Source organism: Hetaerina americana, unplaced genomic scaffold (genome assembly GCF_022747635.1).
Source record: "Hetaerina americana unplaced genomic scaffold, ioHetAmer1.1.p SCAF_38, whole genome shotgun sequence".
NCBI lineage: Eukaryota > Metazoa > Arthropoda > Insecta > Odonata > Calopterygidae > Hetaerina > Hetaerina americana.
This window is the reverse complement of record NW_027286963.1, coordinates 4,612,853-4,637,199: the sequence shown is the minus strand read 5'-3', so window position 1 is coordinate 4,637,199 and position 24,347 is coordinate 4,612,853. Positions and strand designations below refer to the sequence as shown.

Genomic DNA, 24,347 nt, shown 5'->3' with positions numbered 1-24,347 from the left:
GAGCAATTTGCCGGGAATGCACAAGGTCATACATGAAACATTAATATTGGTTCTTTAAGTTTAAATAAAGATTTCATCATATTTTTCGTCGTCTTCACGGCTGATAAATTGAGATAGAGCCCCTCATCTAAATTTAATTTTTTGTGCATATTTTTTTAACATATTACGGAAATTAGCATTACTGTCAGTATTAAAAAGACTTAAATAAACGAAAACGTTGATTGTTTTACCAACGCTGCAAAGCTGAATTGCATAGTTTTCACAGTTTCCGGTTTGATGTGGTAGAAGGCATTCATAATGAAATGAAAGAGATTTCAGCATTTTTCCATAAAATACTAAGTTCCAATGCAATGGCTTCCCATCTCATGGGCCCGGTTTTGAATCTCGGAGGTGGCGGGATTTTTTTCTGATTATATCACGATTCTTACTCAAATGTGGAGAGAGAGCTGTTAAAATGGAGTGCCCCGTCCTAATGGCGCAAATGACCTTAGTTACCGGTCGCCTTTCCTAATGACTACTGCAAGTAAAAATATTTCAATAAATTCAATGCGCGTTTCAAATCACAGTTTTCTCCAGGTATAAATTAAGGCATTATGCCTGAAGGCTTTATCTTGTTCCTGAAGTGTTACACCAAGGAAGTGTTTCTTTCCACGGAATGAAAATTGGTAAGATGCATCTTGCCGACTATACAGAGGTACTCCCACATGGTACCCTAAAAGCCACCGATAGAGTGTGTGATAGGGAGTGATTTAACACGAGACATAAGAGGTTGAGGAGATTTTGAAGTTGTGGCAGAGACAGAGGTGATCTGAAAAAGACGCTGGTCATCTTAGAGAAGGGAATGAAAAGGAACTATTCAGCCAAAGTTTTTTACCGAAGTACTAAAGTTAGATTTTCGACTGTACCTAACATTATAATGTTTCACGCATTGTACAAGCTTCCTTTGCTCCCCTACATTATTTTCGTCTGAAGAACGAAACTGTCTAACTTCCTCTTGTCCCTCTACATGACTTCCTTCTGAAGGAGATGAAAAGTATGCAGGGGGACAGGATGAAGTTAGGGTCAGGAAACTCGGAGAGTAACAATTTAGTATTATCTTTGTAAGGAAATCTGGTCATTCATAAACTAATCTGATCATTTATCGAGAGGAAAGGATCGAGGGAGCGAAAAAAAGTATTTCCGTGAGTAGTTGTCTAGGTTTGTTTCCTTCTTTTCATTGATGGCAATAGATCCTTGATTCATATTGATCCATTCCTCCATTGGCAAAACCATATTTTAATTTGGTTACAGTTTCTCCCGGTTGTGCCATGGCAACAATAGCAATTGTTATAGCACACCAGATAAACAAAATGGCGAGTTTCTATAATGTTTTTCTGTATACACTTTCTTAAGTTTTCCTTCTTCAGCCATGGAAATTGGATGCAGGAGATATATACTGAGAGGCAATGGGATGCTGAAGACTGTAATTAAAGATGGAATAATGCTGGGGAGTCGAGGCGGGCGGGGGAACGAATACTTATGTTGAGTGAAATTATGGTAGGTAGAAAATTTGCACAGTTAAAGAAGTAGTAATTGTAATATGTAGAATAGGGTTTAAAGATGTTTTGTGCCATGCTAGTCAGGGTTTGGGAGCATCGTAGAATTCAGTGGCAGGGTCCATCGCAAAAATCCCCTAAACTGGTAGACTATTAATAATAAAAAAGTCACACGAGCCACGTTTTACTCGCCTAAATTTGGCGTAGAATGTGTTGTGAATTCTTAGCATTCAAATGCAAAAAGAGTCCACAAGGTTTATTTCATTGGTTTTACAAGTTCATCATTCAATTTTAAGCATCTCATTAGCTCTGTGCTTGGCTGAATGCTATGATATACTTCTTATACGTATATTCTTCCACTTCCTTCTCTCATCCAACCTATTAATAATATCTTCCGCGATTCATCGTTTCTAAATTCTCTTCAGATTTTTTTAAGATTACTGTATTTTCTTGGTGGAATCGGCTTTTTACATTTCGTTTTTTAATCTACCAATAATCCCTCAATAGACCCAATCTATTATACTTGTTTAGATTTTTTATTTTCTCTTGAAACTGAAATACTCCCCTGAAATATTTGATATTTCCTTTACTCCCCTGAAGTATTTGCCATTACTCTTTAGCACTTTCATTCCCCTACAAATCTTTTATAATTTTAAGCTCAATTTTATAGCAACGCAATCGCGGTCCAAATTTGCATTCACCAACGGGAAGCATTGCATATTGATGACGCCTTTCCTAAACCCAGTGTGTCAAACTATGATGGCCATCCGGTACCTACCTGTTTCTCGAAGTATTTTCTCCCATGGTTATCTAAGCCTTTTATTACCACCAGATTGGTCAAATCTGTTTTTATCTCTACCAATAGTACCCTATCAATCACCTGCTTTATATTCACTACCCATTTCTTCAGTTCCCTATTCACCACTACGTGTAAGGCCATTCTACGTCGAATTTCCTCCCCCACACTGTAAATTAATCTGCAGCTATCACTACAGTAATTTCAACTGTCTCTCCACCTAACCCCACTTGCAAACTTAATGCATATATTCTCCCTTTCTGAATTCCTCTACTGTAATTTTTTGAATTCCATGTCCTTAGTATCGTCAGTTCATTCCATGCACATATCCCAAACATCAGAGAGCCTTCTTTTCCACTGCATCACATAAACTGCATATCCAAAATATCACAAGAATTTCGTGTGATGACGGCGGCTGAGGCCCCGCCTCACTAGCTATTGGTCATGACAAGGATATAGCGTATATTAACCCAAGTACCGTAGCTGTCAGGAGTCATCAATTCGTTTGTTTCCATTCATATTATTAGAATGTAAAAATCATTGAGGTGTTTTCTTGATTCACTAACTTAATAATATTTAGAGCGTCAAACCATCACTGCTCAGATGCGAGTGGGGGATGGAGAGTCCAAATGGCTAGTGTTAGGAAGAGGCGTACGACATGGGTGCCCAGTACCATCTGTGCTTTTCAACTTCTATGTGGAGAAATGGTGAAATAGATCTGGGAATAACTGTAGATAGGATTGAAAGTCGGTGGGGAATTCATGAAATCAGTTAGGATTGCCGATGATCAAGCTTCAGTTTTTCATTCAGCCAAGAGGCTGCAAGCATTACTGAGTGCATTGGAAAGTCAGTGCGATAGTTATGAGATAAGAATAAATGCAAACAAAACAAAGATAATGAGGTTTTCAAGAAAGAGGAAGGATAAGTCAAATATAACAATTGGTGGCCATGAACTAGAGCCGGTGGAACAGTTTACCTTTCTCGGAAGTGTTTTGAACCAATCGGTGAAAGTAGTCCGGATGAAAAAAAATTGTGTTAGGCAAAGGAGCTTTCACAAGGAGGAGAGAATTTATGACAGGGACATTGAGTAAGGATTTTGAGAAAAGGACCGAGGAAAACAAACGAAGAGGACTAGGCATAGCGAGAAGGGAAGAGAGAGGATCTATGGGATGGATTCAAACGAGGTAGGAAAGGTCGATGTAGAGCAATTTGAGTGGCGATGGAATATTGAAGACTGTGATCTGGAGAGACGGACGTCAGACACGAGAGGGAGGGAGAGGAAAAGGATATGTATGTTGGACTGAATTTAGGGATATGAGTTAGTATGCTGAATTGAAGATGGGTTCATTTTATTGTTGGATTTCAGAGTGCATTGTTAGACGAAGCTATGAAGTGTAGAAATGTTCAATCTGTGTCCATTCGTAACCTACCTTAAACGGTAGACTACGAAATAACAATACAATAAATGACCGCCCCAATGGAATTCTACTCCTTATAGAGAAACAGACGCAGTTCCTCGCAGATAGGTCGAGAGCTCTTACCTTTCAACCTATCAGCATGTTTTGACCAACCAGGAGCGATAATCATTACCTCTACACATAGAGCTCTTCAAAAGGTTAAACCTCTTGAAGCTTAAAATATGACACATTATGATCCGTGACAGACAATCAGAGAGAGGCAAACTGAGAAATCAAAAGTTAAAAGAATTGGTAAAGGTTTATTATTTGAGAAGTGTAATTGGCGATGATGGAGGACACAAGAAGTAAATAATAAGTAAGATAGCCGAGAGGAAAAAAGGTATTCTATCAGAAGAAATCTTCACCGGTATATGGCAAAAAACGAGATGTCAATTTTATTTCATTTTCAAAAAACTCCGAATTTGAAGTTATAGGTGCACATTATCAAATAGCGATGCTAAAACGAGATCTTTCTGAGCTATTTTTTATAGACATTAGCATCGAAAAATCAAGGATTTATATGTACTCGTGACAGCTGAGGACTAACGACAGAAGAATTATGGATACAGAAACACATGTCCGAGAAAAATTGATACTACGTTTACATAAGAGCTGTAAAATTTTTAATCTATCCGCCTTTGTTCAAATAATTTGTGGGGAAAAAACAGCCGACATTACATGGCATCAAACATTGGCGCCACCGAACTATTCTAAAATAAATTTTAGGGAGCACGTTTCAAAAATTACTCAAAACCCCTTAAGGATGCTTAAAAACAGTATATATGCATGATAACTGTTTACGAAATAAGCACTAATGAATGTCATATTACCTTTTATCACTCATCTTTAATAAATGAACTAAGGTTACACATTGAATCTTATAGTCACGATATTGCAGTCGTAATCCCCCTAAACTTATTAGGCACTTCTTTAAAACGTATTTTGAGCATGATTATCCGTGGAAGTGAGGCATGGAAAAAGAAGAAGAAGGAACAACTTGATTGGGCGCATCATGATACACGATATGACTTCATATTAGAGTACCTGAGATTCCTCCTACTTCCCAGTTTTCCTTTGTGAAACCACAAGCGGTACAGAGAGAGGAACTGTTAGACCATGCGGAAGAATTTCGACGGAATATGTGAACGCCGAAAAAATTCGCGGAAGTAGAAATGAATGAACAGTAAAAGTAAACTTTGGATGGAAGAACAGTTGATGGTGATCGCAGCAGTTCCCGTTGAAATTTGAAAAATGTTAAATATACGGAATACAATCTTTTCAATGTAACGAGCTATTACCTGAGAAAGTCAGGGTAAAGGAGAGCCAGTACACACGCATTATTCAGTTATTTTGCTAGGTGACTATTAGAGCACGGCCGATAGTTATTAGTGTTATGTGCGTTATGGCTTTCATCAAGTGATCAATTCAATTCACTTGAAAAAAAAGGAATTAAAAGAAATATTACTCCCGTACGTAAAGAGCAATAGCTGTAAGTAACCATAAATGACCCCGTTGGATGGAAATCAGCGTTTTCTCTTACGAGTATTGAACATTGCGATAGTTTCCATGGGTATCATAAAGAAGCTAATAGGCTTGTTTGTTTACCCATGATTATATTTTATACCGGTGGTGTCAGAGGGGGATCTTAAGTTACATGGCTATATGTTAATAAAATGCTCTTCGAAATACCTTCAAATTCTGCACGGTCTGTCTTAGTATGATGGCGGTCTATCTTATATGTAAGTGGTTCATGTTCATTTTTGCTCTTACCTATTTAATGTAACTGGAAACTTCTGCAGCGGGTACAATGAAAACTTGTTTAACAGTAAGTTTCCGCTAACTTGAATATATGTGCATACCATCATGCACGTCTTTTACAGGATTTTAAGCGGACTCTTTTCCCTTTCCCTCACCCCTTAAACACTCTCCCTTATCCCTGACCCTTTCCACCTGGTACTTGCACCCCATGCCACAACCCTCTTTGATGAATCGCAGGATTTTTATGTTGATATAGATGGATTTTAATACTAGAAAAACAGGTTATCAGCTTGTACTGTTATCCATAAAACCCATTCTCTCCCAACCGAACTTCGTAAAGCTTAGTGAGCTCATCCTTCGAGGATCTGTATAAGGCCCTCTGTATTAGATAGGCATAAGCAAAATAGCCAACTGAGAGGGAATTATCATTATTTCATTCAGTAGTTGAGATAGGCGTGCTCTAGAGAAAACTTAAAATCAACATTTTAAGTTCTTTGTACGTGATACCTTTATTTTATAAGCAATAGTGTACTTAGCGGGCATATTGTTATCAGACCAAACAGTCAACTCACTCACTCAATGCTAGTATCTAGAGTTAAGGATGGATATTTGATTAAGCTAGGACTAGATAAATGAGACAAGCTAACGATAGATACTTGCATAGGATTTTCTACCGCTAAATATTTCTTAGTAAAAGAACAAGAAGACAAATGTGAAAAACCATTAAAAAGGGCGGGCTTATATTCAACGCAGTCACTAATCATCAGGTAGCATTCCATACATGCAGGGCGGACAATTCACACATGCATTAGATTTTTATACTATTAGTTATCGAGTGAAAATAGCGGACGTTAGTTCAATTACAGCAGATGATCAAATAGAACATTAATGACATCCTATACTTTCTTTTTCAAGTGCACATTCCGGTGATTATGTTTTTAAATCCAATTCAAATTATTCAATTAAAACAAATACATATATATTCAAACATCGTTCTCCTACGAAATGCCTTCAGGTTCTATAGTCCCGTAATTTCGTTCCGACGAACTACTTGCACAATTAGATTGAAACTACTATCTAGTACTTCTCAACGTAATCCTTCTGTAGACGTACACATTTTTTACAACGTCAAAGCTATTATTCCATGGCAGACGAAAACGCTTCTCCATTTTACCACTGGAAAATCACTGATCACACGGCGGGTTAGTTGTCACACCAAGCACGGCCTTTTTTGAACTTATACAACCATGAAAGTAGGTTTTTTTAACTCCATAAGACCATCGCCGCATGTTTCACTCATTTGACCATGAATTTCAATGCGTGCTAAACCGCGCGAGTGGAGGATTGGATAATTACACGCTGTTCCTTGACACTAAACGAAGAGATTTTTATAATTGATGAAATGCTTTTCACTCTGGCGGTAGCCATACAAACCCTGTTCACTTTACGGTGCAGCCATCTGTCTTGCATTAACAAATACACCCTGCGTATTGTAAGGTCTACCTCGTCCTTCTTTCTACCATCTGCCCCGAAAAAAAATTGGGATGCTTTAGAACTTGAAGGCACCTCTTACACAAAGTAAGGTATTCTTCATGACAATCCGTTTGGAAAGATATGCTGGGCCAACGAATTAAAGCTTATTATAGATTAAAGCTGTTAAAGCTCATTACAGATAAAAATATCCGCGGCTGGATTAAAGACTTTTTGAATGGTCAGGTACAAAGAGTAGTTTTAGATGGAGTTAGCTCAAAAGCAGTAGAAGTTACTTCAGGTGTTCCTCAGGAAAGTATTATCGGACATCTTTTATCGGAGCCTCTTTACGTTAACGGCATTGACTCCGTATCCACTAGTAGAATAAGTTTATTTGCTGACGATGCAGTGGTTTACCGCGATATCCGTGATCCTAAGGACATAGCAGCTTTATCAGATGACCTTAATGATATACAACGCTGGTGAGACACTTGGCAATTATAATTAAACTTAAAAAAGAGCGTAGTGATACATTTTTGGAAAATGAGCAATTCCCACCCGGACGCCTACTGCATCAGGAACACCGAAATGGAATATGTAGAATCAATTAAATACCTAGGCGTTACACTCACTCACGATCTCTCCTGGGTGAAACACATACGGGGAATATGTGGACAAGCAAATAAAAAATTAGGATTTATCGTAGTAGTATTTAGGGGAGGCGACCGACAGCTGAGGTCATTTGCGCAATAGGGGATGGACAGGAAAGGATGAAGGGTGGAGAGAAACCCGGCGTCGGCATTAGCCTACTCTTTACGAAAGGCGCCAAGGGGTCCACAGCTTAACGTCCCATCCGACGGACGGCGTACTCACTGAAAGTGCCCTCCACAAAGCACCTTAAGTAGGGATCGGGATACCTCTGAGAAATATTCAACACCGCCGGGATTATTTATTAGAAGAGTGCTGGATAAATGTGATGAAAAGGCCAAAGAGAAATGTTATCTGTCGCTGGTTAGGCCTCATTTAGAGTATGCTGCTAGTATATGGGATCCTCACGAAGCTGCATTAATTGCCGAAATGGATCACATGCAGCCTAGAGGAGCGAGATTTGTAAAACAACGTTACGATAAACTTAGTAGCGTATTCAAAATATTAGAGCAGCCAGGCTGTGAATCACTCATGGAGCGAAGGTTAAATTACAGATTAAATGTCTTGCATAAATTGGAAGGACGTCTCGTTAGCAGCGATGTTGAAAATGTATTATTACCCCCATCGTACTCCAGTAGGAGAGATTATGTCAATAAAATGAGAGAGATTAAGTGTAGAACGGATAGATTTAAGATGAAATTTTTTCAACGAAGGAAAAGGGATCATAATAACATTTTCCGACTGCAGTAGGGTCATGTGCGAGTAAAAATTATTTTGGTATGTATTCACCCCCTGCCATACACCCTAGCGGTGGCTTGCAGGGCACATTTATAAAATTAAATAAAAATAAAATCTGTGAATTTAAATGATTTTGTGAACTGTACACTGACTTCCAATCCCATCTCTAGTTCCTCACACGCCTGTTAAAGCATTTCTTCCATCATTTCCGCCATGTATTTTTGTAATTAACAACAAAGGAAAAATATTCGTACATACTAGGGCGATTCGAAAATTAAGGTCTCCTATTTTTTTCATGAAAAATCAAATTTATTCTCAACTTGAGTATATCGTAGAAAAGGCTGAGCATTTAGCTATTTTTCCACATAGTCGCCGTGACGATCAATCACTTCTTGCATCCTTGTAACCAGCTTTTTAATACCGGCGTCGTACCTTTATCCCGCTGCGTCACGAAGCCAACTGACGACTGCTTCTTGCAATTCCCCATCTCACTTGCATTTCTGTCCTCCAAGGTGTTTTTTGAGAGCGGGAAACAAGTGGTAGTCGCTGGGGGGAACGTCCGGGCTGTAAGGAGGGTAGTCGATATCCCAGCCGAATTAATTGAGATGGGTAGTCGTTTGATGAGGTACATGTGGACGTGAATTGTCATGATACACACACACTCCTTTGGTGAGACACCTTGTTGTAACCAAGGACCTTGGTCACAATATTCTGCATGGAGAAGTAGCCACTCTGTTCATTAAGGCCTTCCTTTATCTCATGAAGGGTAATTCTCCGATTATTGCGCACCATCTCGTCACTTGGAGCCACCGTTGATTCCGGAAAACTCGGCCGCCCCGACCGCTGTTCATCGTGGACGTTTTCCCGGGTCATCAAATACTCCCTGCACCTCTTCCGCACGTTTTTTTATGTACATACACTTCTCACCGTACACTTTCACTAAATGGCGATGAATTTATATCGGAGAAGCAGTCTCAGTTGGCTTCGCGACGCGGCGGGTGAAAGGTACGACGCCAGTATTAAAAAGCTGTATAAAATGATGCAAAAAGTGATTGATCGTCAAGGCGACTATGTAGAAAAATAGCTAAATGATCAACCTTTCCAACGCAAAGTTGAGAATAAATTTGATTTTTCATGAAAAAAATAGGGGACCTTACTTTTCGAATCGCCCACGTAAAAAGAAAATTAAGTATCATTTTAAGTGCATTAACATAATTCAAAGCACTAGATATAATCTGACATAAATTATGATCACTGCAAGCACACAAAAAATTTAAACCTACGGAGAAAAAATGGAAGATAATATCCCAGTTCTTCTATCTGCTTTGAGAGTGAACTTCATGTTGAAATGAGGAAGTGATGTATGGCATTGTGAAACTGTAGATATGCAGCATTAAATGCGCAGTGAGTCCCACATTAGAGAGAAAGTACTTACAAAAGCGATTTCGGGAACATTCATCTGAAAACATTGACCAGATATTAAGGAAATCGTCTCACAGCGTAAGATCTAGTTAGCAATCGACACGGAAAAAAAATCAAACCATGGTCACAGAAATAAATTCTTTCCATCCGAATGTTGTGCGTGCCCATGAGCATGCCCACAAACCTAAGCGTTTGCTTTGAGGTCACTACCTGGAGCGTGATTCCGCGGAAAACCTGTTCGAGTGTGTGCAATGTTCCCTTTTATAAATATCTCCCATGACATTCTCAGGGTCGTTCAGCTCTTCCCTCTCTCATCAATGTCAATGGCATTAAGTAATCTTTCATTCCCGCATGATCGTGCAGGACTGAAATAATATCTAATAGAGTGCACATTAAAACACTCTCAAATATGAACTAATGGTAACTTTGAACGTCGAAACCGGGGTCGTATCTAAAAAAACTTTTAAATTACAAATTTATAGATTTTAATTATCTTTCATTGTCCTTTCAAGTTCCTCTTTCACCCTTCGTCTTTCTCCGCGAGGGTGATGCTTCATGCAGCCAATAGCCGGGTACGACTTTTTCTGCCTCCGGCGTTAGGGGTGGGGACCTCAAGGTGCATAACCTTAGCTACATTAATTTTTTCTCCGCTTTGCTTTCTAGTTCTTAGTATCTTGGATGCCTCTCGTGTAAGAATTTGATGCTCATTTTTATCCCCTACTATTTAATATACTGGAAAAGTTCTTTCATCATCATCAGTAATTAAATCCTAAGATTGGTTCACTGCAGCCCTCGATTCTCCCCTATTTAGTCCTTCCTCAGTTAATTCCCTCACCCTCTGATAGGTTCCCTGTTTTACGTCCTTCTTAATATTCCCTATGCGTTTGCCTCTTGACCTTCCTCGCGGGATCTTTCCTTCAATTTTCCCTTCTATTATGTTTCCAACTAATCCATTGTGCCTCGAGGTATGTCCAATCCATCAGTTTTATTCTTTGCCGTAGAGCTCTCCATATGGTTCTTTCCTCTTCTGCTCTTCTACATACATACTTCATCGTTCCTCACTTTTTCTGTCCATTTGATCTTCAGAATTCTCCTCCAGCACCATGTTTCAAATGCTTCTATTCTTCACTGGTCCACTTTTCCAATATTCCACGTCTCCGATCCGTAGAGTGCCATGCTCCACGCGAACGTTTTGACGAACTACTTTCTTGTTTGCGATCTTATGTTCTTTGAACACAGTAGTTACCTCTTCTCAGTGAACGCCTTCTTAGCTAGCTTGGGCTATTCTTCGCTTGATGTAGGTCGAGCTTAGTGAGTCAAATTTATACTTGCTTAAAACTAAGTTTGGCGTTACCATACATGTATGCGTATACATGTGTGCACATTGATGTGGTTTCTCCCTCTGATAACCGCCTTCTAGGCACCTTTCAGGGAATTTAAGTAGACACTTCCATCCCCCAATTCCTCCCCTTTTTAAACGCTATTCCTCTCTCTCATCCTTGACCCATTCCACATGGTGCTTGCAACCCCTACCATACATCAATGTGGTGGATCGTGGGGTATCCGCGGAGTTGTTGATACAATGATCTGGTAGGAGCGAAATTTCATACTCAAAATTTCGACGTTCCATCGAGAAAAATGTCCGAAGAAAAAACTTTTTTAAACCAATGGAAACACTGCGTTGGTAACGAATTCCTATCTTAAGAGATTTGTCCCAAAATGAACCTGTTCACATTAAAATTACAGATTATATTTTTTTATCCTTGTTGATTTCATAAAAAGCTTTTCAGGAATTGGTTATAGCGGTTTATTATTTTGCAGTCCTTCAATCTAAATGTAGGATCTTGATGGAAACCACCTTACCAACGCTACATTTTAGTTTCGTCTAAGAAGGCACGACATGACATCCGACACTAAAATAAACCCCTCTTCAATGCCGTCTACTTCCTTCTTCCACTCGCACCGTCCAACATGTCTACCTTTTCCTCCTCCTTCCTCGCTTTCCTGACGTTATCCCCTCTATATTACAGTCTTCAACATCCCATCGCCAATCAAAAATTTTCCGTACCCATCTCTTCTGCCCCCACCATTCTTAGTGCTTCTTCGTCGTCGGAAAAAAATACTGCTATTCTTCCTTGATGGGTGAACCTCACACGCCGAAGGGCTCATTGAGAGTTGAGCTTTATCCTATTATATCACGCCAAATCGCAGGTGGATTATTTTTTATTTGCAGAATGGTGGTAAATAATTTATATATATATATATAATCAAATGTGTGTGTATGTATATGTATGTATATATATGTATGTTTGTATGCACATATATATATATATATATATATATATATATATATATATATATATATATATATATATATATATACACGCAATAATTCATATCTTACCTTTGACGTTCTTCCACTGTGGAGAAAATTAAAATTATTCGGAGACATTTAAAAATCCTGATGACATTTAAAATGCAACTGAGTTTTCTTGTCGATATGAAAATAATCATCATCACGAAATTGTTTAAATTTCAACAATATTTTGCAGCGATTAGTGTTTGATCAAAATTGTGAAAAATATTTTTTTAATAAATTTTTGTTTGCCTCATACTCGTAAATCGCAGTTGGTAAATTCGGTGTTATCGTTGACCATTTGTCATAACTGGACGAATGCGCCGTTTTACTAGTAATTGCATATTTCGCGGCCATGAAATCAGACGCTCTTTCCTACCGGCTTTCAAATATTTGCCCAATGCGAGGTAAACGAAGCAGGAACAAGTTATCCATCGTGTACGAGTGAAATAGGTCCACTCAAATGCATAGAATATATTACAAGCTTTACACATCTATATACGGGGGTCATCCGGAAAGTAGTACCCGTTCGTGAAATAAAGACACAAAAGTAAATATTAACAAACATAAAAAAATTTATTTGAAAGAGGATACTTTAAACTACTTCTCAACATAATCTCCAAGCAAATTAAGGCATTTGTCATAACGTGTGACAAGTTTCTGTATTCCTGCTGCATAGTCCTTCGCCGCCAGCTCATTGAGATACGCGAGGGACCCATCTTGCACAAATTTTTGCATAATGCAGATGGTGTTTAACAATTTCATGAACAATTGTTCGAGAAACATTGGGAAAATGCTCACAGATGTCATCAATTGTGACGCGCCGATCGTTCCTCACGAATTCGTCAACTGAGCTCACCAGTTGGTCTGTAATGACAGACGGTCTCTCCGAACGCTCATCGTCGTGTGTGTTCCCCCTCCCCATGTTGAAGTTGCGACACCACCGCCGAACAGACGACTCGTCCATTACATTGTCTCCATACACCTCCTTTAATTGGCGATGAATATCACATGGGCGAACGTTTCTTGCATTGAGGAATTTAATCACTGCCCTCACTTCACAACTGGCGGCGTTCTCAATTTTTTTAAACATTGTAAACAATCACAGAAACAACACAGGCAATGCTAGCGTCACGCAACTTGGCTCAGAGAAGGCAGACAAGCCACTGAAGCTATCTGACCTCGTCCAGCGGCTACTCGCGTCGTCAGCACTTCATGCGGCACGAACGGGTACTACTTTCCGGATGACCCTCGTATTATTTTGCAAACCACCCCAGAGCCTGTTTTATCACCAGCAATTCGATTAATTAGAGATTTTTAACATCAATTATCTGAAAGTATATTTCAGCTGTCTTTAAGAACTACGCGAGGTTAAAATGATTCTGTACATGGGGAGTCAATATACCTAAACATCCTGTGTTCTCGGTCTCCACAGTATACTCGCAATGTTAGGCCAGATTTATTTCATGATGTATCAGCATTAAACTAATACAATCTGTATTTATCCAGTCGATTTAGTAATGCAAGTAATTTTCATGCTTTCTGTGTTTCCCAATTTCCGGTAATATAGTAGCACTTACACGTTTCCGTAGCGATGTTTGATACTATTTTTCCTTTTCGAAGACCCTTATTTATTTGACGAAAAGGTTTTGTTTCAGGGCTGAGAAATATCAATCCAACTGAATTGGAAAATTTAATTTGGTCCTCGATAGCTCTCGTACGAAAACCGGTTAAGATTCAGTCATTAATGCTCGCCTCTGCCACTTCCCATATGGGGATTCCGTTTCATCTCGCGGCTCAAGGTCCATATGATTACCATGGTACCTACGTGCGCCGGGAGCGATCTGAATGAAGTCCGATTAAGCCGTTATATCCTTAGCGTGCGCGGTCCATCAACTCTTAGAAGATCGACAGAGAGTCATCTACTCCAATGTGATACGCCTCGTCTTTGGTCAAATAGTAAACGCAAGAAAATGAGTACACAAGAGCAAGGGTCAAGTGAGATGGATTGAAAAGAGTCAAGCATGTTGTTTTCCAGATTAAAGAAAAGTATGATAGACTAAATCTACATAATTATCTACACTAAAAATATTTAATGAAATCTATGCAATATAAAATATTATTTTTCAACTTATTGGGATTTCACCTTGGATGAGGAGAATTTTTGGGCTGGAAACAAAAATCACGCAAGACCACAGTCCAATAGAAGCATGAGTATGAATTAACCGGTAAAAGGTAGGTTTGATTGGAGAGATTAGAGCTCGCCCCTCATATTAAGTTCTAGTGGTGATCCTTTATTAAGTTAGGCTTTAAGGGGAAGGGGATGTGCTATTTCATCACTTTGCATCTACATCTACACCGTACTCTGCAAATCGTTACAAGGGCGTGAGGCAGTGGGTGTTAAGCCACCACCAATTCTTGAACTAATACAGATACATATACATGCACCTACATATACTAATATATATGTATGTATGTATATATATATATATATACTCATGGTTCTATTTATTCTAGTCGATGTGATTCGCAGCTCTTACTCTCTATAATTGTCCTCGAAAAAGTGATGTGATGAACCCACCCGTCCCGCAGTCTATCTATCTGCTCTTGAATAAGTGATCATGTCTTCCATAGTAATTTGAAATGTTAAAACTGTCCTGCACGTCTTCGTAAAACTGGGTGGTAAAATTAAAATTTACATTGGAGATTCAATCCAAGAATTGACTATTGTTGCGGGTGGGAGGAGGTTTATCATGAATTGAAAAGAGAGTCAGAAGGTAGTTCAAGGCAAGAGAAAAGATTCACTGCGTAAGAACTTAATGCCAGCTGGTACACGACTTGTGAGGTATTATGTAGTTTTGGATGTTTCTACTGAGTTAATTAGCACTTAAAACCTTGAAACTATGACAATCTACGCATGGCACCGGATAGACTACGCCATTAAAAAAACTAGGTCTTAAATATTGATGCCGACCGCAGTGTGACCTATGAATAACATTAATTTCAGAAAAAATGTTTGTTGTTCTCGAAGCGGTCTGCACGAGATACGAAACTAAGAGGAGGAATCATATTGACGTGTAATTGAGGGAAACTGTATTAGCTACATTATGCAGAGAGAAAGAGTTTTGACGGACAGATTCTGATAAATGAAGAAACTTAACCTTATTTTTCCATGATTGTTCAAACCGAGCAAAAATAAAGAGCAACAATCGGGATATCATGACATTACTTAACGGATAACATCAATTTGTATGACTCGATTTTTCACTCAATCTTAATGGGAACCTTAATTCATTTTCCTTGTACGACCAAACCTCATTCTATCACGAAATCAAATGTGCTCGTCTCACGTGATCGGTCGGCTTAATGCAGGAGAAAAATTCAATCGCATTAATGAAGTTTCGTGATGCACATTGAAATACTAGTTTATCCGAGGAAAAACGTTTGTGCACCACAGGAAGAGATAGGGGAAAAATCAGAAGGGCTTAAAAACCTCTTCTTACTGTTCAAAAATATTTAAAAGTGTACAAAATTATCGTTAGGGTCATGAAATTACTCCGTAATATACTATTTATACAATTCCTGTAATAAGTTACATTTAAATCTTCTTTTCATTGTATTCTATTTGAAATGGGACAGGAAAAAACAAATAGGATGTTGGAAAGAATAAGATATTTCTGTGAAAATACTTCAATACACGGACTCAAGTATATTGCACAGAGGAGACGCCACTGGAGTGAGAGGTAATGTCCATGATATCCCGGTTCATTTAATTTTAATCGGCCCTTCTGCATAGATTGCGACGGAATTTAAAAAATATTCGACTAATAATAAAAATATTCGTAATATTCAAGGCGTCAGGAAATGATTATCAAATGAGGTCGCGAGTGGGCGGGCAGTACATTAATGCTTACATATGTGATAAGCACAAGTTTACCCCCTATTCTCTTGCACTGTAAAAAAAGTGAACTACAGACAATTTCGACCTAAAAGCTCTAGACGGAAATAAATTCGTCGAATTCCTCTGAGCTTCAATTTTGGAACCGATTCCCAACAATGGCTGATGTGACGTCAACGTAGCGGGAATAAGTGATAAGAAATAGTCAATTGAGGGTTTTAGATAACTCTCGAATCTATTTGAGCGAAGTTAATGGTGTTAGAGGGTTTCCCATGAGAGCGCCGAAATTTGGCTTGAGAAACTGATTTTTAAACCGTACACTTCCTAACCTTCTCCTCGATCGAAATCCGTTTGTGTGCAGAAACATTTCGTAACTGTGGAAACCATTTCAATCGAAACGCATGGGTCGAAAAATACTATAAAAGAAGCCTTAAACTCTCTGGAATGCAGATTATGTCTATGGATGTAAAAATTTAATAAAATTTGGAAATTACTACCCTACTTCACTCAAAACATAAATACCAGTGCACCCGCCAGACATTGCTACGATAAATCTAATCAATGAGAACTTTTCTCAAGATACAGAAAATATTGGTCTGATGTTACTCAATAAAGTCGAGAAAATATGTCAACGTGCTCATATTTCAGTTGTTTGTAGTTGCCCAGATGATTAGCAAGGGGAATGATTACAGCAAAACGTTAAATATTAAATCCGGCGTTATATTGTGCAATTGCCCTTTCTTCCTCGATGAAGTTTGGATTGAATAAATAGAAATTCAATGACTAACATAATATTTTCTCTCCAGAAGTTGCGAAAAAACTCTCTCATTTGCGGGTCACCATTAGTCTTATTATTTGATATATTTGATACATAATACAAGTTGAACCCTCCAAAGCGTTGGCACACTCACGCCAAATATATCATATAATAGGTTTTTCTGCAAGCGCATTTAAGACTTCATCTTTCTAGCCGCTAGTCGGGGTCATAGAAGGAAAAAAACAACGCACAGAACTTCTCAATCTATTCGAAAATTAAATTTTAACTAAATAACCTGCGACACAAAAATCACTAATTAACCTGATGGTTGGTGGCATTACACCGCCACCGCCTGCCTTTGGAAAGGCTTTCAGGGAAAAATGTATATAGTTATTTCGCCCGAAACCCGAGGAATTAAAACTTTGACGCAGAGCACCAATATGCTCGCATTATAATCCTCTTTTTCGTCGCTTTCCAGGGTGACCTGGGGTTTCCTGGTAGCACTAGCGTTCCGTCAAATGATCATAATTATTGTGGCCTCCTACAGAAACTACAAAGACCATCCCGTTACTTTCGTCGTCGACACGGCCTACCTCCGGTGGAACACCGACTTCGCAGCAGTATCAGTGTGCGAGAAGTCATCGGATAAGGTGTATGACGTTGCGGAGAGGTATGTCAATTTGCACTACCTGCTTACATGGGGCCAGGAATGTTTATTCAAAACATTTAATAAAATTTTCTAAGAATTTGCATGAGTGCATTACTTACTTGGGTACTTTAATAGCATATTCAAACTACACTAACCTCGATAACATTGAAATAAAAATTCTTCTTGATTTTCCGTACTTTTAATATACCACATTAGGAATCAACGCTTCTGCATGCTTATCGCTAGGCACACAAACGTACAATCCACATCCCTTACTTGAGCCACTATACGGTTTCCCTCCGAGTTTGCGCACTTACCTAGAAAATTACACCACTTAGTACTGAAATGCGAACCCTTGATTCCCCTGTTCATTTTGAGAACGCTCTCCGCACTGGGCTAACACGCCCCAATCTCATCCCCACATTCACCGCTCTCTGGTCAATAGAGACGTCTAGAAAATCACATAACAGTGTTAGGATGCATGAGCATTTTCGGCAAAAATCTATACCATCCACATATGCAAACTTAATTTAACATAACGCGCCACGTGTTAAATCGCTAATTACGAATCTGATGTAAAAATCATAATATTCACAATGGCGGATTCAACATGGCGACATCATTCAGCTTTATTATTAATCCCAACCACTTCATTAGAATAGAAAACTCTTCAGGGTCAACAATGGAGATTCAGGGCAAAAATACCATGCTCAAAATAAGGATTTTAAGTTGGGGGCATTGAATGATCAATCGTGGGTATACATTTTACTGATCATAAGAATACCCAGGTTAAATCAGCAAACATAAAATCTCACTATTCGTATTGGGTATCCAAGCTTCTGATCAATCCTACAAGAAGAGCACCATTGGGGCCTCACAGTTTGACATGCAAGTTTAATCATGGAACAAATCGGCATGTACGCTATCGTGTTCTTAAGGCCCAGTTCCTCCTCATTCCTCACTAAATGCATGTCTCACTGCTGCAATACGTATATGACCGCCCAGAATCGAAACACTCGTTTTAAAAAAAGTGCATCCATCACTTGTGCGCGTGGTACAACTGATCGATAAAAATCCCTTTCCTCCCGCAGGTTGTACGGCGATAAGAGAGACATGAACTTGGATTTGTTTCTCAAGGATATCGCATTCTTCGATGGCACGTGTCGCTCCTGCGGCACCCACTGCGAGAAAGGACTCCTCGAGTGCCCGAAAGACTTCGCTGAAATCGTCCGACAGGTGAGGAGTCGCATTTAGCCATTTAAAAATGGTAGCTATTTCAAATAAACCGTCCTAGAAGGGTGACTTAGGTGTTTTCGAGGAAGAGGCGTGATGTAAATATGACCTCACCAACTCATCCAATGACCCGAGCTCTTGGATAGTTGTCGAAGCTGATGAAGTCGCTTCTCTCATAGGTTAGATCTTCCTGTTCCGAGCTCATTGGATCCTGCAGATGGAATAAAGAGCTCATTGACTGCTGCGAGCATTTCCGCCCAATGAGAACCGAACTTGGTCCTTGCTTCGTATTTAACTCGGCTCTGGAGTGGCCGCCGATGGGGTGAGTAGAACTCGTCATACCTGTAGATGGCGTGATTATAATCGTAATACATTTCAATTCCAACATCGGACCCTTCAATAAAAAATGCATCTTGAAATCGAGCGAAAATTTTCGAGTCTGACGAATCGACGAAATCGAAAAGTAATATCGACTAAGAACACATTCGAGAGTGTGTGTCCCTTTATTAATAAATGTTTACGGCGTGAGCACTTAAGTTTTAAACAGTATCTGAAAAGTAATTCGTATATCCGAATGAACTTCTAAGATATTTTCCTAAAATTTGCACCTTTTGTTCACAGCGTTATAGCCTTCCTAAACTTCTCATAGATCCATCCTTTCAGCATACAGGGTTCGTCCGGAAAATAAGTGTACTGACTCCTGGGCTGGGCGCGCCGCTCCAGGCGCGCCCAGCACCGCTCTGACGGGCTGCGATTGGAGGGGGGTATGTTGGTAAGCGACGCTGAAAAAGGCAGTCGGCTCTGAGCTGTGGTGTAGTGAGGAGCTCTGTTAACGCGAACCTCCACGCTCGACCCACGTCACGGAACGCGATGCCGAAGTTTTTGGATTCCATCAAATTTGCGGTAAAGAAATCGTCTACCGAAACTGTCGGTATGATTAACCAGGCTTACGGGGAGTCAGCCATGTCCAGAAACATGATCTTTCGGTGGCACAAGATGTTCGTGGAGGGCAGAGAAGAGGTCGACGACGAGTCTTCGAGAGGTTCCCGATGATGCCTTCCCGGGAGCGTTCCAGGAATGGGAACGCCGCTGGAACAAGTGTATCGACTCACAAGGGTCCTATTTTGAGGAATATTAGCTTAAGATATGTAAAAGTGTAATAATTTTTTTTTCCTGAGCTCAGTACACTTATTTTCCGGACGAACGTACGATATAACCCATGCTGATGAAATACGATGACACGCGTAGTATAGACAACTGACATCATGACCTGGTGGAAAACCAGCGAAGGCTTCACCGCGACGATAATACATATACGTACATTTACTCAGACCCGTGAATACCGAACACTGCGTTCGCGCAGTCTCACATTAATCTCTATCTCTTCGACACTATTTATAATATGACTAAAAGCACCTACTTGGAAATTGAACATCAGCGTTAAACGCCCCTGTTCCTTCCGGTTTCCGAAACTTCCTCTGAAAACTCAATCCTTCTCCATAATACGAGGGTTGCTATTTATATTTCCAGCCTAATAAAGAGCAGAGAGTAATTTATTGTTGAAATTTGTTTATTGTTTTTCGAAGAATTCTCCATGATATAATCAATACACTTTTGCATGCGCTCGAACCAATATTCCTAACACACTTTTCCCACTCCGATTGAGGTACCTCCAAAATATGGTTTTTGCATGCATAAATGCCTTCTTCAGGCGCCGAAAAACGTTGGCCACGCATTTTTTTCTTGATAAACGAGAATAAAAAGAAATCATTTGGTGCTAAATCAGGATTGTGTCGATGATGACCCATCAATTCTGCGTTTTGGCCAGTCAAATTCGTGGGCAGTTGTTTCAGCCGATCTGTGAGAGATTGAATTATCATGATGAAGAATGATCCTTCGTTGCTGCTTCTTTTTCCGTATTTCACCAAGCACCTCTGGCAAAAAATTGCTCGTGTACCATTCAGAATCCACGGTACTGCGTTGCTCTCACGGTACGGTTGCCACATGACCAGTTATGCCGAAGGAACAGGCTATCTTTTGGTTCGATGTGCTTCGCGCACGAATCAATTTTGTCGGATTTGGCTCGTCTTGGAAAACCCATACAGTAGATTGCTGTTTTCTTTCGGGCTCATACGAATAGATCCAAGATTCGTTACCTGCGTAGATATTACGAATAGCTTTGGATGCACCGCGATTGTAATTCTTATGCAATTCTTCGCACCAATTGACACGAGCATCTTTTTGAGCTTTTGTCAAATTATGCCGGATCCAACGCGAGCAAATTTTTGTCACAGCTAAATGTTCATGCAATATCTTGCGCAGTATCAATTTTCCTGGCACAACAACTGATTTTGGACGACCTTCACGACTTTCGTTGCTGAGCGAACGGTGGCCATGATGGAATTCGTTAGACCAGCGCTTCACAGTAGCAAATAATAGGGCTTCGTCGCCAAAAGTGGAAGTAAGTTGATTAATGCACTCCTGTCTTGATAATACACGTCGAAAGTCGTGAAAAATCATCGCACGAAAGTTTCCATGCGTTAACACTATTTTTTGCCGAGACAAAATTTAGAGTCACTCTAAAGAACACAAGTTATGATCAGACAACAAAATGCCCTGAGGGAATTTAGCGTTAAAAGGGTTAAACTTTCCAATGGAAACGTCAGATGGCGCCTAAATCACTCCTCATTGTTGTCAATGCTCAAAATATAAACAGCAACCCTCGTAGTATTTGTCGAAACTATGCCCGCTGTCACCCATGATCCGTTGCAAATAGAGAAAGATTTGTAAGCACCCAGCTTCACTCAGTCTCTTTGAATATTCAGCTAAGCCTTACTCCTAATTTGAAAAATCATTGCTTTCTTCTTTTCCTTACACTGAATCCATCGCATTATCCACGAGGATGCCAGAGGAGTCGATGGTCGACATATCCTTCAATTCGTGTATGTATTCCATCTACCACGTCTTGAATTATTTGTTAAATAGGACGTCTGATTTTGACCAAATGGTAAAATTATTTTTTGAGGTATTTCTATGGTCAATGATAACAACATGGGGAAGAAGAACAGGTGAATGAGGGATGCATGAGAATTTTAAGGAGAACATTATGATTCACGGGGATTATTTGCTCGATTTGGTTGGTATGGCGAGTGTATCAGTCTACTGTGGCAGTGTCTTAATTTTTGGACCAAATTCAATGCTCCTTCACGTCCGCCAGACTATAAGAGCATTTAATAATGCATCCTGATAATCCAGCATCGCCAAAAATTTAATTAAATAAAACCCCTCCATATCTTCCAACGATTTCCACCTCTTAAGGAATCCCCAGAGCCTATTAAATGTAACTAAAAATTTTCTTTCCTGTGTCAAATATGGTAACCCTACCCCTCATAAACCTAAAACATGTACTTATGTACCAAATTCAATGCCACCCCTGCCCCTTGCAATAAAGCATACACCGGACGGACTAACGATCAACTTCTCACCAGATTCAAAGGGAATTTAGTGCATTTTAAATACAGTATACTGGGAAAATCTGGCTTCCCCAAAGTTTAAAGGATACCAATCACTCTGTATTTTCCAAAAACTTGTACCTCTAGAAAGTCCTCGGACCTTCCCCTCAGACCCTACGAATGCAATTTTATCGGTAAACCCGACACTAATTCAAATTCAACCCTGGGCCCCACCCCCATTTTCCATTTATCCTCACTGTTTTAATCCTCCCCTACCTGGAACTCGTTTTCCCCTTCCAACTTACATTCTCGCGATCTGTCATGCAGTCATACGGTAATGATTCTTTTCCTCACGAAGATGGACTCATCATTGTAATAGCTTTGCATCTCCCTCTCTTTCTCTCTCCTTAACCTTCTTTTGATCCTTATTTAAATATCTTTTGCTCCTCCTAACCTACCCTTGCCTTCCACTGTACCAAATCCCTACCCTGGCTCTACTCTGGAGAAGAATACATCTTTGAGTTTGTGAGCAGATCCAAAGAGAACTGGATTCATCTACATCTACATCTACATAATACCCCGCAAGCCGCCGCAAGGGCGTGTGGCGGGGGGTGTTAGGTCACCAACCGTAAAAAAGAAAAATACCACATGCAAAAAAAAAACAACACGGAAAATTACACCCACAGCAGCGCACACACTCATGCAAAAATCCCTTCATCCAATACTCATGCAAACACATAAACCGCAAAACAACTAAAAAACTGCACCCCATGATGCAGCACGAAAGACATCCTACAACACGGAAGCCAGGACACAACAAGCAAGAAATTGAAACATCACTACCACATGAAAATGCACCACGAAACACTCTACCCCCAAAGAGTCTCTAAATGGCAGGGAATGGGACCCAACGTTGCAGGTAGCAGGAATTTGCCCCCGCGGAGAGGGACGAGGGATTGAAAGGGAAACTTAAAAACAGATGAACAGAACATGAATGAAGTCATTCGGAAAGAATGGGTTATTATAGCAAAACACATAAGGTTAGTGGAAGAGCATGCATTTAAATACAACTAATTATTTTTTAGACGCTGAGGGTGGCAAGTGGAATTTTTTCTATCTATAACCCTGCAGTTGCTATCCCGTATTGTCCGTGGGAAGAAGGAGTCCTTGAGTCGGCTAGTCGGCTAGCGGATTCGGCACATTCAAAGAGATTCAAAAGGGTGGGATTTGATGAAGGATAAAGGGCTAGGAATCAATGTAGACTTGGGATAAAGTATTCATTCATACATTATTGGCATGACGTCAGGTGTGAAGTTTTGCATGAGGGATTGGGCAGCAATGATTTTGTGTGGAGAGAACGTTTGATCAAAATTGAATATCCTGCCACGAGTCAAAAAAACCAAAGGATTTGTTAACAAAAAGTGCTTTTTAGATGGCACTCGATACTTGTACAAGTACTTGCCATGTAATACTTTTTTCCCACTACTTGTTTTTGTACACTGTTGACATAATACTCAGGTAACAGAGTGAAAAATAGTATTTTTACCTGATATTTGTTAATTAGCCATATCGGGGTGTACTTATAAGTTCGTTGTGCTGTTTAATCTGGCAAAGAAACCAACTTACAGTGAAAATTGACTTAAATTAGAGTCCATGAGTAGTTTTTGATCCAGTACATGAGCACCTACCTTGATTGACTCTTTGGCATGAAAAACTAGGGTCCCTGGACCAGTCTTCCTGTTGGAGAGGAAAGACCTCTTCCGAGTGCTGTTTTCTTTAACTCCAGATATTTTATTGGTCCTTAAAATAAAATGTAAAAATAAACACACATCAAAATGGTGCAGCAGAATAAGGAACGAGACTGAAAGAATACACAAATGAAATGTCTTATTGGCACATGATGAAATGTGTCACATGCACCTGTGAGATATGGGCATACTTTAGTATCATGCTGAATTTTCTTTTCCACGGCCCCAGCCATTAAGGATAATTTCCTCGGATCATAGTATAATTTTTAGATTATTTTTGGAGGGAGTTCAATGATAGTAAAGTGTGGAAGAATAGATGTGGGTTGAGAAAAGATAAAACAGGGAAAGTCTCCGGGCTGGATTTCTCCCTGGAGAACTCCTCGACCATTTGTGTCTGCTGGAACAATTTTGGTTACTGCTGCATCTGATT

General features: G+C 39.6%; 1 protein-coding gene across 1 annotated transcript in view; it reads right to left on the bottom strand.

The window, feature by feature from the left end:
• Positions 1 to 24,347, bottom strand: part of LOC139691560 (cytochrome P450 4C1-like) — a 52,545-nt gene that overhangs the window by 26,624 nt on the left and 1,574 nt on the right. Inside the window, exon 2 of the mRNA XM_071589434.1 lies at positions 23,858 to 23,969. Coding sequence (XP_071445535.1) covers positions 23,858 to 23,969 — 112 coding nt within the window. The remainder of the gene's footprint in view (positions 1 to 23,857; positions 23,970 to 24,347) is intronic.